At 34.0% G+C, this 14,202-nt stretch overlaps 3 protein-coding genes across 9 annotated transcripts in view; 1 reads left to right on the top strand and 2 right to left on the bottom strand.

The window, feature by feature from the left end:
• Positions 4,064-7,657, top strand: LOC107621422 (4-coumarate--CoA ligase-like 5). Its single transcript, XM_016323446.2, has 6 exons — positions 4,064-4,886; positions 5,614-6,084; positions 6,438-6,583; positions 6,697-6,764; positions 7,217-7,319; positions 7,406-7,657. Exons 1-6 carry the CDS (start codon positions 4,145-4,147, stop codon positions 7,517-7,519), a joined length of 1,644 nt encoding a protein of 547 aa, XP_016178932.1. The 5' UTR covers positions 4,064-4,144; the 3' UTR covers positions 7,520-7,657.
• LOC107628099 lies at positions 8,313-12,181 on the bottom strand. Of its 6 annotated transcripts, none has more exons than XM_016330906.2 (11): positions 11,915-12,180; positions 11,700-11,837; positions 11,589-11,621; positions 11,404-11,505; positions 11,215-11,299; positions 10,039-10,243; positions 9,858-9,936; positions 9,692-9,778; positions 9,260-9,404; positions 9,063-9,125; positions 8,313-8,603 (listed from the first exon to the last, which is right to left on the bottom strand). In XM_016330906.2, exons 1-10 carry the CDS (start codon positions 11,962-11,964, stop codon positions 9,096-9,098), a joined length of 954 nt encoding a protein of 317 aa, XP_016186392.1. In that variant the 5' UTR covers positions 11,965-12,180; the 3' UTR covers positions 8,313-8,603; positions 9,063-9,095. The 6 variants fall into 6 exon arrangements, with proteins under 6 accessions (XP_016186392.1, XP_016186391.1, XP_020970222.1 ...); XM_016330905.2 differs by having other exon boundaries at positions 9,063-9,131; XM_021114560.1 differs by having other exon boundaries at positions 8,361-8,603; positions 9,063-9,131; positions 9,260-9,401; positions 11,915-12,179.
• The window catches only part of LOC107621428, a 5,507-nt gene continuing 4,048 nt past the window's right edge, over positions 12,744-14,202 (bottom strand). The window contains exons 6-8 of one of the 2 annotated variants that reach the window (XM_016323451.2): positions 14,029-14,202; positions 13,289-13,867; positions 12,744-13,239 (exon numbers count right to left, since the gene is read on the bottom strand). The exon at positions 14,029-14,202 is cut by the window's right edge and continues 1 nt beyond it. In XM_016323451.2, coding sequence (XP_016178937.1) covers positions 13,232-13,239; positions 13,289-13,867; positions 14,029-14,202 — 761 coding nt within the window. In that variant the 3' untranslated portion in view covers positions 12,744-13,231. Of the gene's footprint in view, positions 13,868-14,028 lie in introns of both variants that reach the window. The other variant, XM_021114570.1, reaches the window with a different exon arrangement.

Below are 14,202 nucleotides of genomic sequence, written 5' to 3' on the forward strand. Positions count from 1 at the left end.
GTAGGTAGGGTAGGGTACGGGTGAACTCGCACCGCACCCCACCCTACTCGAACGGGTTGGTTCGGATTGGGTACCCGCGGGTAGGGTATAGATTGCCAGCCCTACCTCTAAATTGCAAAAAGTTCACCATAAAAAATAGGCGTCAAAAACAGGACACTCGTATACCCACGCAACCAAGCACTCGAACAATTACGCAAGACACAACCAAAACTAATCGTATATCCAAAACTACTAGCATCACAATTCACCTTGATCGATTTTAGACAGGAGACCACGTTAAAATAAAAAAAGGAGTATAAGTCTATTGAAAGGTGTTAATTTTATGTAGTTCTTTAACTGAAAAGCGAATAAAAGATATCACTTTATCAATACTCCACGAGTCCACGGATCATTTGAATTAAAAATATCATTATTTCATTCTCGTCAAATCTACCAACAACCCGCCAAGAACAACAATTCGTCAGATTCAAACTCCTTTCCTCCACCTTCGCTTTTCATAAAAACTGCCACATCAATTTAGAAATATCATTAATGACACTATTTAGGAAAAAATTAACTTACATGTGATAGATAAGAATAGATGCCGTCATTGAATTAATGAGGCAAAGTCTTCTCGCTCTATTAAGTAGTCTACCCTTTCAATTAGCAAGTCTTTCATGTATCTTATCAATGAAATGATTAAAGGAGAGTCAATTAGCTCTGGAATGGTGCATGTTAACCCTAAGATATTTGTCCAAATTCTGCACAAACCGAATCAAAGATATGCCCGTAAATAAGTCATTCCTCATGTTACTGACATTCTTTGAACACAAGGCTTTAGATTTATCCAAATTAATCTTTATGCCAGAAACTTTGTAGCAAGTATTGAGAGCATGCATAATAACTAGCACCTGAGTCTTCTTAACTTTACAAAACAGTAGTAAATCACCTGCAAATATTAAATGAGAGATCCAGGGATCCCTTTTAGTGATTGCAACTGAATCCCAAACTTGACCTGATTAACAATAATCCCAGACAAGCACTCCATATAAATGGCAAATAAATAAGAGGATATAGGATTCTCTTGACAAATCCCTCTTTTAGGAGCAAAGCTTTCAAGCTTGTTTCTATTCCACAGAAAAGATAGAAAAGAAACCCGAACCCACGCCACTATTAATCTAATAGTAACTATTGTTGAGAATAATGTTACAAAAAGAAAAAATAATTACAATACAAAAATCTTAAAAGTTAAAAACAGTCATACAAGAGGAGAATAATAATGTTAATAGTGTTGTTATTGGTGTTGATAGTAATAGAAGAGATAATGATAATAATAGGATATGATTGCAGAATTGAAGTAATAAAAATAGAAGTTATAATATAATGATGACAAAAATGGTAGTAATAGTAGTGATTGTAGTGATTGTTTTTATTAGTTATTAGGGGATCTTTTTTATTTTTTATAAATATCGGCATGTCTTTTAAAAAAATAAACAAGTGTCGAGTTGAGTGTTTATTCTAAAATTTATAAATTTTTGTTTATTTGTCTTGAATTTTACATAATATGACTAAGTTATATTTGAAGCATCTATTTGACTATTAAATATAGTTACTTTTTTGGAAACAAAAGATTTAATAGATTTTTACATAGTTTCATCCATATTTTTTGGATTTGTAAACTATCATTTTTCCATTTTCAATCTTTTTAAAATTTATTTTTGGAAATGTGCTCTTTTGTTTGTTATGTTATAATTTTCACAGTAATTTTAATCAGATATATAATTTACACATCCTAAAAATCTTTGTTGTTTTTGATCTTCTATTTTTATTTGAAAATAATACATTTAGTTGTAATTTTAGTTTTATTTTGTGAAAAAAATCAGTTCAAAAAATTCACTTTAATTTCTTGTTTAGCTCTATATATATATATAGTAATGCTACACATCCATCCTGTAATTTTGTATCCAAATTCATTCAAGTTGGTCCAACACTAAAAAAATCCAATATCATTAAATGAAACGTAAAATACACGCGCCTAACACATACGAAACTGCTCTTGCCCAACGCTGCTTCTTCTCCTTCTCACGCTCGTTTACGCACGGAGCGGCTTCTTCTTCGCCTTCTTCTTCGCGTTCCTCCTCCTCCTCATTCTTCTCCTTATTTTTCGCGTTTCTTCTTCTTCACGTGTTTTCTCCTTATCGTCATTCTTTTGTTGTTGTTGCTGTTGTATTTTTTTATCTTTTCCACTTTCTCTCTCTTGTGAAGAAGCAGTAGAATGTGAGAAAGAAGAGTTTTGAATTGTGCAGAACAGAAATGAACCGAACATGTTATTATGGTGAAACAATTGTATAGTACTAAATGAATGGAACATTATCCATTATATAAATTCAAATTCGAACATCTTTCTGTATAATGAACCGAACACGTACTTATGGTGAAATAATTGTATAGTATTGAGTGAACGAAACGAAACATAATCCATTATATAAAATCAAATTCGAAAAACTTTCTGCATAATGAACCGAACGCGTATTCATGGTGAAACAATTGTATAGTACTGAGTGAACGAAACATAATCCATTATATAAAATCAAATTCAATCAGCTCTGCCTACAATTTACAGATTATCAATTCAATCCAATTCAATTCAATATAGTACACCTCCGTCCATTCAATTCAAATTCATTTCGTTCCTTATTTTATCCAATCCCTAATTGTATAGTACTGAGTGAACGAAACATAATCCATCCATTATATAAAATCAAATTCGAACAGCTTTCTGCATAATGAACCAAAACACGTACCCATGGTGAAACAATTGTATAGTACTGAGTGAACGAAACTAATCCATTATATAAAATCAAATTCAAACAGCTCTGCCTACAATTTACAGATTATCAATTCAATCCAATTCAACTCAATTCAGTACACCTCCGTCCATTCAATTCAAATTCAATTCAATTCAAATTAGCAATTGCATTCTATTCAATTCGATTCAAAATTGAATAATCCAAACTTCGTCAGTTTGATTCGTTTAAGAAGAATAATCCAAATTGCTCCTATTCAACTGGTTTGAAGTTGAGTCATGCATTCATTGTTTCAATTCAGAAGTGCAGATCGAAGAAGAAAACAAAGAAAAATATGAAGAAAATAAATGCAACGTAACTAGATCGAAAGAAAAAAACAAGGAGATGAACGCGACTAGAGGAGAACGATGAAAGCAATGCAGATCAATAAAGAAGAAAGTGAAGAAAAGACGCGAGCAGAGAAGAAGATTTACGTTGCAGCAGAAGGTTTACGTTGAGCAAAGCTTTAAGCTACAGCATGTTATATGTAGCGCATGTATGACAAATGAGTGAGGAGGAAAGAGAAAGCGTTTGACCAATATTACTTGGATAACTTGAATGCATTTTTTATATGAATGTAGAGCATTATATATATATATATATAGATAAAATATTTTTAGATTTATTTATCATTTTATTCAATATTTAAATATGAATGTGGGCATTTAATTGGTCGGTCCACTCTCTAACTTGGAAGAGTCAAAGTTTTAACAACCACAGTCCACGGGTCACAGGTGCACCTACCTAAATAGCTGCTAATAAAAATTTAATTTGTCTAAAATTAGAGGAACATGATATTCATTCTTTTACTTTTAAACTTTATAAGTAAAATTATAAGGTTATACTGTGTGTACACTAAAATCAGCTTATCAAAGTTCGTCTAATATAAAATATATGTTAAAATATAAATATACACTAAAAATAAATTAAATTACATATGTATTTATTTAGTAGTTAATTTTAGTGACTGATTTTGATATACAAATAATATTTTCCAAAATTTAAATATCATAACAAATATCTGCAATTAATTACCTGTTCATTGTGAATAAAATAATAAGGTATTTTCTTTGCATGAATAAAAATTTCCACATGCATAGCACAGAACTTTTTTTTATTCAATAAAAAACACAAAATAAACGTAATGTTAATATGAAAAGTAGTAAATATATATAGTAATGAGACATATGAATAACGTGGTACTTAATTTTGATTGGATCTCAATTCCCAAAGGAAGAATATAAATTATTCCCTTATTTAATAATCTGATACAGAAACAAAAAAAAACAAAGAAAGAAAGAAAGAGAGAGCGATCAAAAATGGAGGAAGGAAGAGATATAGATCCAAGAAGTGGGTTCTGCAGCTCAAACTCAGTCTTCTACAGCAAAAGGAAGCCACTTCCACTTCCACAGAACCCATCCTTGGACGTCACCACCTTCATCTCATCACACGCCCACCATGCCAGGATCGCCTTCATCGACGCCGCCACCGGCAACCACTTCACCTTCCACCAACTCTGGCGAGCTGTGGACGCCGTCGCCTCCTCCCTCTACGACCTCGGCATCCGCAAGGGCAACGTCGTCCTCCTCCTCTCCCCAAACAGCATCTACTTCCCCGTCGTCTGCCTCGCCGTCATGTCCCTCGGCGCCATCATCACCACCACCAACCCTCTCAACACCGCCGCCGAAATCCGCAAGCAAATCAACGACTCCAAGCCTCGCATCGCCTTCACCATCCCTCCCCTGGCCTCGAAAATCGCCGCCGCCTCCCCCTCGCTCCCGATCATCCTCATGGAGGCCGACACCAGCAGCAGCTTCCCTTCAGCCGTCACCACCCTGAGCCGCATGATGGAGAAAGAAAGCAGCTCAAGCCGAGTCAAAGAGCGAGTCAACCAGGACGACACGGCCACCCTGCTCTACTCTTCCGGCACCACCGGGCCCAGCAAGGGCGTCGTGTCTTCTCACCGCAACCTCATGGCTATGGTGCAGATCGTTCTCGGCAGATTCAACATCGAGGATAGCCAGACCTTCATCTGCACTGTCCCGATGTTCCATATATACGGTAGTAACTACTAACTCACTATTTTTTCTTTAGAAGGTATTCTTAGCTAACAAATTATTACATGCATATACCGTGGAATTTGAATTTGACCTTTTTTTTTCTTTAGAAATAAGATTTTAGATAAACACAGAAACACTATGTCATTTGAGTTATAGTTGATAAATATGACGCTTGCTTAATTAAGGACTTGTTTGGGTGAGTTTTTTAAAAAAGATCTTTTTTCGAGTTATCTTTTTTTAAAAGATCTTATAGAGAAGTAAAAGTAATTTTATGTTTGGATATCTCATGTAAAAAGGTCTTTTTATCAATCAATTATGTTTGGGTATAACAATATAAAAGTACTTTTTTGTTTATTTATTACATGAAAAACATCTTTTTTTTAAGGAAAAAAGATCTTTTAAAAAAAGATGTAAATTACAGCTTCTCAAAAAAGATCTTTTTTGATTTTACTAGTGCTTTTACTTTTACTACTAGAAATTTGCCAAACACGTTAAAAAATAAAAAAAGATCTTTTTTCATTGAAAAAAGATCTTTTTAACAAAATAATGGCGCCCAAACATGCACTAAATCGAGTACCAAATTATTCTTCGTCTTAAATGAGCGTTAGGATAAATTATTGACTAGCAACAGAACTTTAAATAAAACTTTAAAATCTGTGACGAATTAGTTCTTAACTGTATCCAGTTGAAAATAAAAGATAGATAGAAACTAACTGTGTTAATAACAGGGCTGGTGGCGTTTGCGACGGGACTTCTGGCGGCGGGGGCCACAATCGTGGTGCTGTCAAAGTTCGAGATGCACGACATGTTGTCGGCGATAGAGAGGTACAAGGCGACGTACCTGCCGCTGGTGCCGCCGATTCTGGTAGCGATGCTCAACAACGCCGACGCGATTAAGGGGAAGTACGATTTGAGGTCTTTGCATTCGGTGCTTTCGGGTGGAGCTCCGCTGAGTAAAGAGGTGATAGAAGGCTTCGTGGAGAAGTATCCGAACGTGACCATTCTTCAGGGTTATGGCTTGACGGAGTCCACCGGAGTTGGTGCTTCCACCGACTCCTTGGAAGAGAGCCGCAGGTACGGTACGGCGGGGCTCCTCTCTCCTGGAACCCAGGCTAAGATTGTCGACCCTGACTCCGGGCTCGCCCTTCCCGTGAACCGGACCGGTGAGCTCTGGCTCAGGGGTCCCACCATCATGAAAGGTACGTTACTAGGTTAGTTAGTGCTTTTCCTAGTCAACTTTTTCTCTCTTTCTTAACGTTTTTAGTTTTAGCTGTTTTTGGACTTTGGAATTTCTTTATCCTTTTGAGGGGGTAAACTTGGAATTTCTTAATATGGATTGATTATGATTTATCATTAAGATTTAAGAGCTAGTGGATTCCTTGGCCCTACCATAATATAGCGTGCGCATTGATATATCATAAGGCAATCTTATTTATTTATTTAATTAACTTGGAGTAAAAATGAGTCTTTTTTTTATTCATTGAAAGTTGAAAGTTGAAACATATTAGTGGACGAAAGTGTTAAGAGTGACGGTGATGGCGCATGCATGCAGGTTATTTCAGTAACGAGGAAGCAACGGCGTCTACGCTTGATTCAGAAGGATGGTTAAGAACAGGGGATGTTTGCTTCATCGACAATGATGGCTTCATATTTATTGTGGATAGGTTGAAAGAGCTCATCAAGTACAAGGGATATCAGGTATAACTCTTCATATTTGTTGTCAATTATTGTTTTCATAAGAAGACAATGAATTTGTACCTTTATTTCACATTTCATTCACATGCATTGTGTTGTTATTCTCAATATTTTAGGTGCCTCCAGCAGAACTAGAGGCCTTGTTGCTCACACATCCAGACATTGCTGATGCTGCTGTCATTCCGTAAGTCTAGTGTTTCATTCGTTAGGTAGCGTTTGTTTTGAGGTACTGAAATAGAGACTAAGACTCAGTATCATGTTTGTTAGTTCAGAGATTGTTACCAAAATTTCTGTCTCTGTCTTCAAAATTTTAGTATTTCAGTACCTCCAAAAAGTGGAGATATAGGGAACTAAAATTTTTAGAAATAGAGACCGAAACTTTAATAACATTTTATATTTAAAATACCCTCATTTCAATTAATTAATTCTAATTTTATCTTTTGTGCAAATTAAAGTAGAGTTTCATTCTTGTTTTAATTTCTGTCTCCCATTTTACACAAAACAGAATATTGAAATTTATTTCAATCTCTGTCTCTTAGTCTCAGTCTCTCAATCTCAGTTTTTCTGTGTCTGTCTCTCCACCAAATGCTACCTAAAAGAGCATAATTCATTCATTATTCATGTTCCGTGCATCAGGTTTCCAGATAAGGAGGCTGGGCAGTTTCCAATGGCATATGTTGTAAGAAAGGCTGGAAGCAGCATTTCGGAGAAGGAAGTGATGGATTTTGTGGCAAAACAGGTTTGAATCCAATTAACTCTAAGCATTCCTTTTTTCATTTTTGTGAGAGTCTCAGTTACTTTATATCTTGTGTGTGATGCATGCAGGTGGCTCCATACAAGAGAATTAGAAAGGTCGCTTTTATATCTTCCGTACCCAAAAATCCATCTGGCAAGATTCTAAGGAGGGATCTCATCAACCTCGCAACCTCTAAACTCTGAAAACACTTTTAACATTTTTTTTATTCGGGATATGTATGGCTCTCCTGCAATTTTAGTTATTATGCCTTGTTTATATACTTTTTTCAGGAGATTAATAAAAAGTAATAATGTACGTATGTTCCTAATTTGTTTTCTCAAGATAATGTTCATATCTAGTGTTCCTTTAAGAAAATTCAATTATCACATTTAATTTAAATCGACTTATTAGTGCTTAATTTAAAAACGAGAATGTTATGGAATAATACTTTTAGTGAAAAAAATAGTATTAGTTCAAAAATAAAAATATTAGAGACTAATATTTTTTATCAATATTAATTAACACTTTGAGTTTGTTTGAAAAGCTTCAACAACTTTTTTCTGAGCTTTTTACTTATGAAAAGTCACATTAATGTTGTTTGGTATAGTTTTTAAAATATAATTTTAACTTCAGGAACAGTTGTTTTAAGAGCTTTTGAAAAAGTAAAAAAATATGACTTCTTTTCCTCTAAAAACTATTTTATCACTCCCATTTATAATTTAGTATTTAAGATTTAAAATTGATCAAATATTAAAAAAATAATAAATTTTGTTTGTCATTAATTCAAATGCAAGAAAAGAAATATTAATAGTCTAACCACAGGTAGCTAAATGTGCATTCATAACACCGTAGTGTCAATGGTTTCTCAGATTATAGATAGTGTCAGAGGGGATTAATGGTATGTGTTAAATTAATGATCTCAGTTCTTGTGTGTATGCTAATCTGACTAATATGGAATTTAGTAAGATAAAGGAGTTAAATAACTGAAAAATAAGATTAGTAAGGAATACTCATGGTCATGGCCTTATAATTAATATGTTTTCAATATTTTTATTTGAATTTAATAAAACGAATGTGCACACTACATATAATCATTCGTACTAAGTTCAAACCTTGGTAATTCCAGGCTTGTAAATTCGACATCATGACCAAAAAATAAAGTATAAAAAACAGGTAAGGATGATTATCATTAATCAAACAAAATCATAGCACACCTCCTTATTCTATACTAGATCTTGAATTCGTTCCTTCTATTATTCTTTAGATGGCTCACTGCTCATATAGGGACTGCAATTTCAAGAATAAGAAATAAGCAAAGAGAAGAAAAACAAGAACAAAATAGAAACAGATATGCACAAATCATAAAGAAATATTAATGTTGAGGAGAGTTAACAGGATGATTAACCTCGTGTAGGATAATGCAACTAATCAAACAGTAAAGGAAAAGTATAGGGTACCAATATATTATCTGCCAACTTATTACCAATAATAATTAATTATTATATTTTAAACATATGTATAAAGAGACACATCTAAGAAATACATCTATAAAAACATTTCTATTAGACACATTTATAAAAAATACATTTTTATTAGACACATCCACAAAGACACTTTCATTAAATACAGTCATAAACAAGAGTTGGCAGAAGTTGGCAGAAATATTGTTGGTAACGTAGCGGGATTGAACAGTAAAATGTTAAAAAGTGCTTAAAAGATGCAGCGAAGTTGTTGGTGACCACACACCATAAATAATATCTACTGCACGATTTGGTTTCATCATCTCCTGCCAAAAGGGTTGCCCTGTAACTGTAGCTACAATGGAAATTGGCCAAATGTCACCATGAAGATTATTTTCTCAAGAATGGTGTTCTAGAATTAGCACATATATAGAAATACAAAACAATAAAAAAACGAAGAAAAGCATGAAATTGCTTCTTCACCTTCTCCGAGCCTTCTTCAAAATTTGCCTTCTTTTTGGGTGTCTCATCTTCAATAACACCAGCATCATCACAATTCTTTTTGTGCATCTCTTCTTCCATACCACCACCTTCATAACGGTTGGAGTCCCTAGCTGGTGTGATTCTACTTAAAAACAATTTAAACAAATACAGTTTTGACCAGCAATTTTTTTAGTTTACATACGCTTGAGAAATGACCTTAACATAGATGAACAATGTTAGAACTTGAAAAGAATAAGAGGGATTCAATCTTTACCAATATGCATGAGTGTACTTAACTGCTTATACATGAGGAATTGACACCACAAGAAAACATAAAAACGAAGAGGCAACAATTAAAGGATAGACTTAAAAAGAACAACTAAATGTTTAGAACATCAATCAATATATGAACAAAAATTTGTTATTTCTTACTCGAGTCCATCTCTGAAGCTGGATCCAAGACAGAAAGACATAGAGGCATTTTTTTTCACTCGGTCCTCTAAATCTTGATCTCTTTGCCTTCAATTACAAAACAACAAAACTTTATAGTAAAAAGAAAAAAATAAAATAAAACACAAGTTAATTGACACAGACTTGCCTAAAGTCATCATGATCCTTAATATCACATCTCTCACAGCGTGTAGGAAGTTGAGCAGGACTAAGATCCAAGAAACGATCTGCCAGGAAAAGGTGGGGGAGTCAATGTGTTCAATAATTCGTGATGGTAAAAGTAAAGTTATCAAGAGGGAGAAAAGACTAGAGAAATTCATTTAAGATACCTAGTTTAAGTCGTTTGGCATATGCTACGTGCATTTCATCAGGATTCATTTCATGGACTGCACCAAAAAAATACTTGGCGGAATCGGACTTTTCGGTTGATATAGGCTTCCCCTCCCACATCAACTTATGAAGGAAGCCAAGAGGAATATAAGGTTGAACCATTCTCTTGGGAATCGAGGACGTCGAAAGCTTATACTCATCTTCCTACAAAATAGATAGTAACGAAGAATTTTTTGAAAAAACATTAATATAACGAAAAAAGGTAGGCTCTACATTAAGTAGAAACATGTTTCACATAGGAAAAAATCGAACAATGCTGAGTGTTTTGAAATGGAGATGGTGGTGCATAAGGGGAGAATGGAGTCATTTGTTAGTAAAGGGAAGGAAGGGACATCTAAAATTGTGAAAGAACAAATCATGAAGCAACATGCTAGAAGGAAGATGTAGTTCAAGTTGTGGGTGATGGTGATGGAGCTTGTAATCTTGTGGCAGCAGGGAAACATACATGTTAGAGGAACAAAGGAAACAAAATGTTTGTGTCTTGTCTAGTCCATTAGCTTGACTACTTAGACCTTTATTTTATAATATTTCAACAGGTTTGAGTATGTATGCTGCCATTTAGAGTTTTATTAAGGTGGAAACTCAGGTGGAGTCAACTTCGCAAGTTGATAGCTTGAGAGTCTATAGATGACAATTTAGTTAAATCTATCAAATTATTTAGGGCTTGTTTGGGTGAGCTTTTAAGAAAAAATCTTTTTTCGAGTTATCTTTTTTTAAAAGATCTTATAGAGAAGTAAAAGTAATTTTATGTTTGGATATCTCATGTAAAAAGGTCTTTTTATCAATCAATTATGTTTGGGTATAACAATATAAAAGTACTTTTTTGTTTATTTATTACATGAAAAACATCTTTTTTTTAAGGAAAAAAGATCTTTTAAAAAAAGATGTAAATTACAGCTTCTCAAAAAAGATCTTTTTTTGATTTTACTAGTGCTTTTACTTTTACTACTAGAAATTTGCCAAACACCTTAAAAATAAAATAAGATCTTTTTTCATTGAAAAAAGATTTTTTTTTTAACAAAATAATGGCGCCCAAGCATGCACTTAATAGTTCTCAACTATCAACTTCACAGCTTCCACTTTTTAATAATTAGATGAGAAGAAAATGAACTAACCCCTTCCTTTCGTGTGTCATTGTAGTGTTTCATAGCCAAAATATGCCAATGACAACGACGCTCAAAAATCCCTTGTATCTCTTCTCTGTAAAGGGTGATAAGGGAGAAGTGATTAAGAATATGTATTAAATGTTAATTTGAATTGCATTGAATATGTATTAAATGTTAATTTGAATTGCATTAAGATACTTGGGCGGATTTGGTTCAGTAAGAGTATAGCCTGCATAGGGGACTCTGGCTGCTATTGCTGATGGTGATGGTATATTGCTAAAAATTTTTGGTGTCACATATCTGTGAAGGACAATTAATTAAGAATGAATGTATATGAATGGAATTGATATTGATATCTCATCTAAATTAGGGCATGTACTCACTTAGAAGCCTTTGGTTTGGGAGATATCTCATCTCTGTGAAGGACAATAAATTATATTAACTGAATTGCAGTGAGATATATAAAAATTAGGGCATGCAATGCAAGTACGGACTTAGGTTGGGGAGAAGGAGGTGGAAGATCCTTGTAAATTGTATCGAGAATGCCTGGTTCATAACGAGGATTGAGTGGATCATAACGAGGAGGTGATGCTGCTGATGATGCCGTGTCAAGAATTTCTTGTTTGTCATCTCTGTGAAGGATAAGAAGGAAAAATTGATGAAGTAGATATGAATGGAGTTGATATTCTAAATGAGGGCATCTACTCACTTTGACGGCGAAAAGCTTCTTCCTGATGAGAACGAATTTGCCGATGACATGTCAGATGCGAAAGACGAAGGGGGAGATCCGGGAAAATCCTCTCAATTTTTTTTTAACAATTGAGGGAGTAAAGTGTGATCTCCCACCATTAATTTTATAAATGGGTCCAGAAATAAATATGAGAGAGAGAACAATAAAAGGTTAGAAATCACATTTTACACTCTCAATTTTTTTTTAACAATTGAGAGGATCCATTCCCGGGAGATCCCTCCTCTCAGTTTCAAACTCTTTTATAGTTTTGTTTTTACTTTTTAGCCCCGCCCTATACGCCTTCGCTTTGACATGGGCACGTGGGAAATCAATCCGTTCTTTTTCTATTCACAAAAAAAATCTCTTTTTTTCAAAAAAATATAAATAAGTTACTAACTTTTTTTATTATTTGTATACCAAAATTAGTCACTAAAATTAGCCACCTGTAAATACATGTGTAGTTTAATATTTTTTTAATATGTATTTATATTTCAGTATCTATTTTATACTAATAACTGACTTTAATGACTGATTTTGGTATATACTTAGTATAACCCTTATATATTAATCTTTGAAAAAAAAACTACTAATAAAATTCTTTGTGATAACAGATATGGACATAATATTACCGTATTAATTTTTATCATGACGGTAAAATGATTTAATTTGAACATAACTTTTATACGTCTGTAATAGTGGAAAACTTTTATTTTTTCCTTCAAAAATTAATATGTACAAAGTGTAAATATTCAAAGACTTATTTGTTTTTTTAGTTATTTTTATTTGTATTTGATAAAAAGAATGAGCATAGCAGAGATAATCATTACTCATTAGTATAGTACTAACTTCAAAGTTAAAATTTTAAAGCTTAGTAAATTCAACAACTTGATCAAAAATAAAATATACAAAACAAGTAAGGATGATTACCAAACAAAATTATAGCACACACCAACTAAATTAACCAGAAAATCAAACTCCACAGAATCTACAATCAAACACCTTTGGTCCCAAGAAAACTCATACTTTGTCACTCTAAAGACAAGAATTTTGTTTCTACTTTTGCAAGAAGCAGTTGCAACTTGCTTCCCTTTCACTTCTTGCCCATATTCGAGTATCTTCACTAACCATTTTAACTATTTACTATCTCAGAAATGCCATGAATGAAGCTTTGAAGGACATAAAAGGTGGCAAGAACAAGAAGTAGTCAGTAAATCAGTAATCATTTACACATTGCTTCCACTCTTCTTGTCCTTCAATTCGAATCGAAACTGACAACAGTTTGAAGCATCAGAATGTCTAATCCAATATCATTTCGTCCCATTTCGCTCTACTCCATTGCTTTCCATCAGTCCAGATATGTACAACTCAATATTGTATCCTCCATGAGTTCTGCAAGAATGATCTCACCCATTTCGAAACCAACGGCTTCAGCATCAAACCGAAGATCCATCCACATGCTACTTTTTTCCATGTCTTTCCTGACAATTTTGTCCAAAGTTCGAGGCGGGGGTAAGGGAAGGAAATGCCAGCACATTGCTTCCCAAACCTTGACAATAACCACTTTCATATTTGGACTTGGCCTTATGCTAAGATTCTTCACAAAGGATACAAAAGGTGAGACAGCAAAGTAATGCCAACAAACCTCCATCAGAACTTCATTGATACAGTCATAAAGAAGCTTCTGATCATGGCAAAGCTGGTTTGCTGGAAGCTCTTCCTGATCAAACAATGAAGGATCTAGTATCTTATCCGAGGAATGGCATTTCATCAATAATTGATCCATAGTCAATTCAGAGGCTTGCAGGACTGATTTGATGTACTTGTATATCAATTCATTTTCTTCAAGGCAATATTTTCCTTTCTGGATTTGGTTCACAGGTGAATAGTCTTGTTCTTCGAATTCAATATTTAGCGGCCGTACTGCTACTTGAACTGAAAATCAAGAATGAATGTGATGTTAGATTAAAATAAATATAGCAATCAGAAAAAGGTATGCTACCATGTGTTATGCATTGTCAAGAGAAGCATGATATAGCAACCTCCTTAAGAATTAAATTTGCATCCACAGATAGCACTAGTGCAGGAATTCTTACTAGGTTGATATTCGGAGTAACTGGGGCTGATTTCATCCTCTATGAATGGTGTATCAAAAACAGATACAGGACTTGGCCTCCCACACATTTCTGCACCACTTTCTAGCTCTTCAGTTTTCTTTGTGAATGAGGACTGAGATGATGATGGTGGGGTAGATTGTTGGTTTTCGCCTA

This window comes from Arachis ipaensis, chromosome B02 (genome assembly GCF_000816755.2).
Source record: "Arachis ipaensis cultivar K30076 chromosome B02, Araip1.1, whole genome shotgun sequence".
Taxonomy (NCBI): Eukaryota; Viridiplantae; Streptophyta; class Magnoliopsida; order Fabales; family Fabaceae; genus Arachis; species Arachis ipaensis.

Coding starts and splice junctions, on each gene's coding strand:
- LOC107621422 (XM_016323446.2), top strand. CDS start 4,145: ATGGAGGAAGGAAGAGATATAGATCCAAGAAGTGGGTTCTGCAGCTCA. Junction 6,085..6,437: donor GGGTCCCACCATCATGAAAG/GTACGTTACTAG, acceptor GCATGCATGCAG/GTTATTTCAGTAACGAGGAA. Junction 6,765..7,216: donor GCTGATGCTGCTGTCATTCC/GTAAGTCTAGTG, acceptor TCCGTGCATCAG/GTTTCCAGATAAGGAGGCTG.
- LOC107628099 (XM_016330905.2), bottom strand. CDS start 11,964: ATGTCATCGGCAAATTCGTTCTCATCAGGAAGAAGCTTTTCGCCGTCA. Junction 10,244..11,214: donor ATGACACACGAAAGGAAGGG/GTTAGTTCATTT, acceptor TCTATTTTGTAG/GAAGATGAGTATAAGCTTTC. Junction 9,779..9,857: donor AAGGATCATGATGACTTTAG/GCAAGTCTGTGT, acceptor TTGTAATTGAAG/GCAAAGAGATCAAGATTTAG.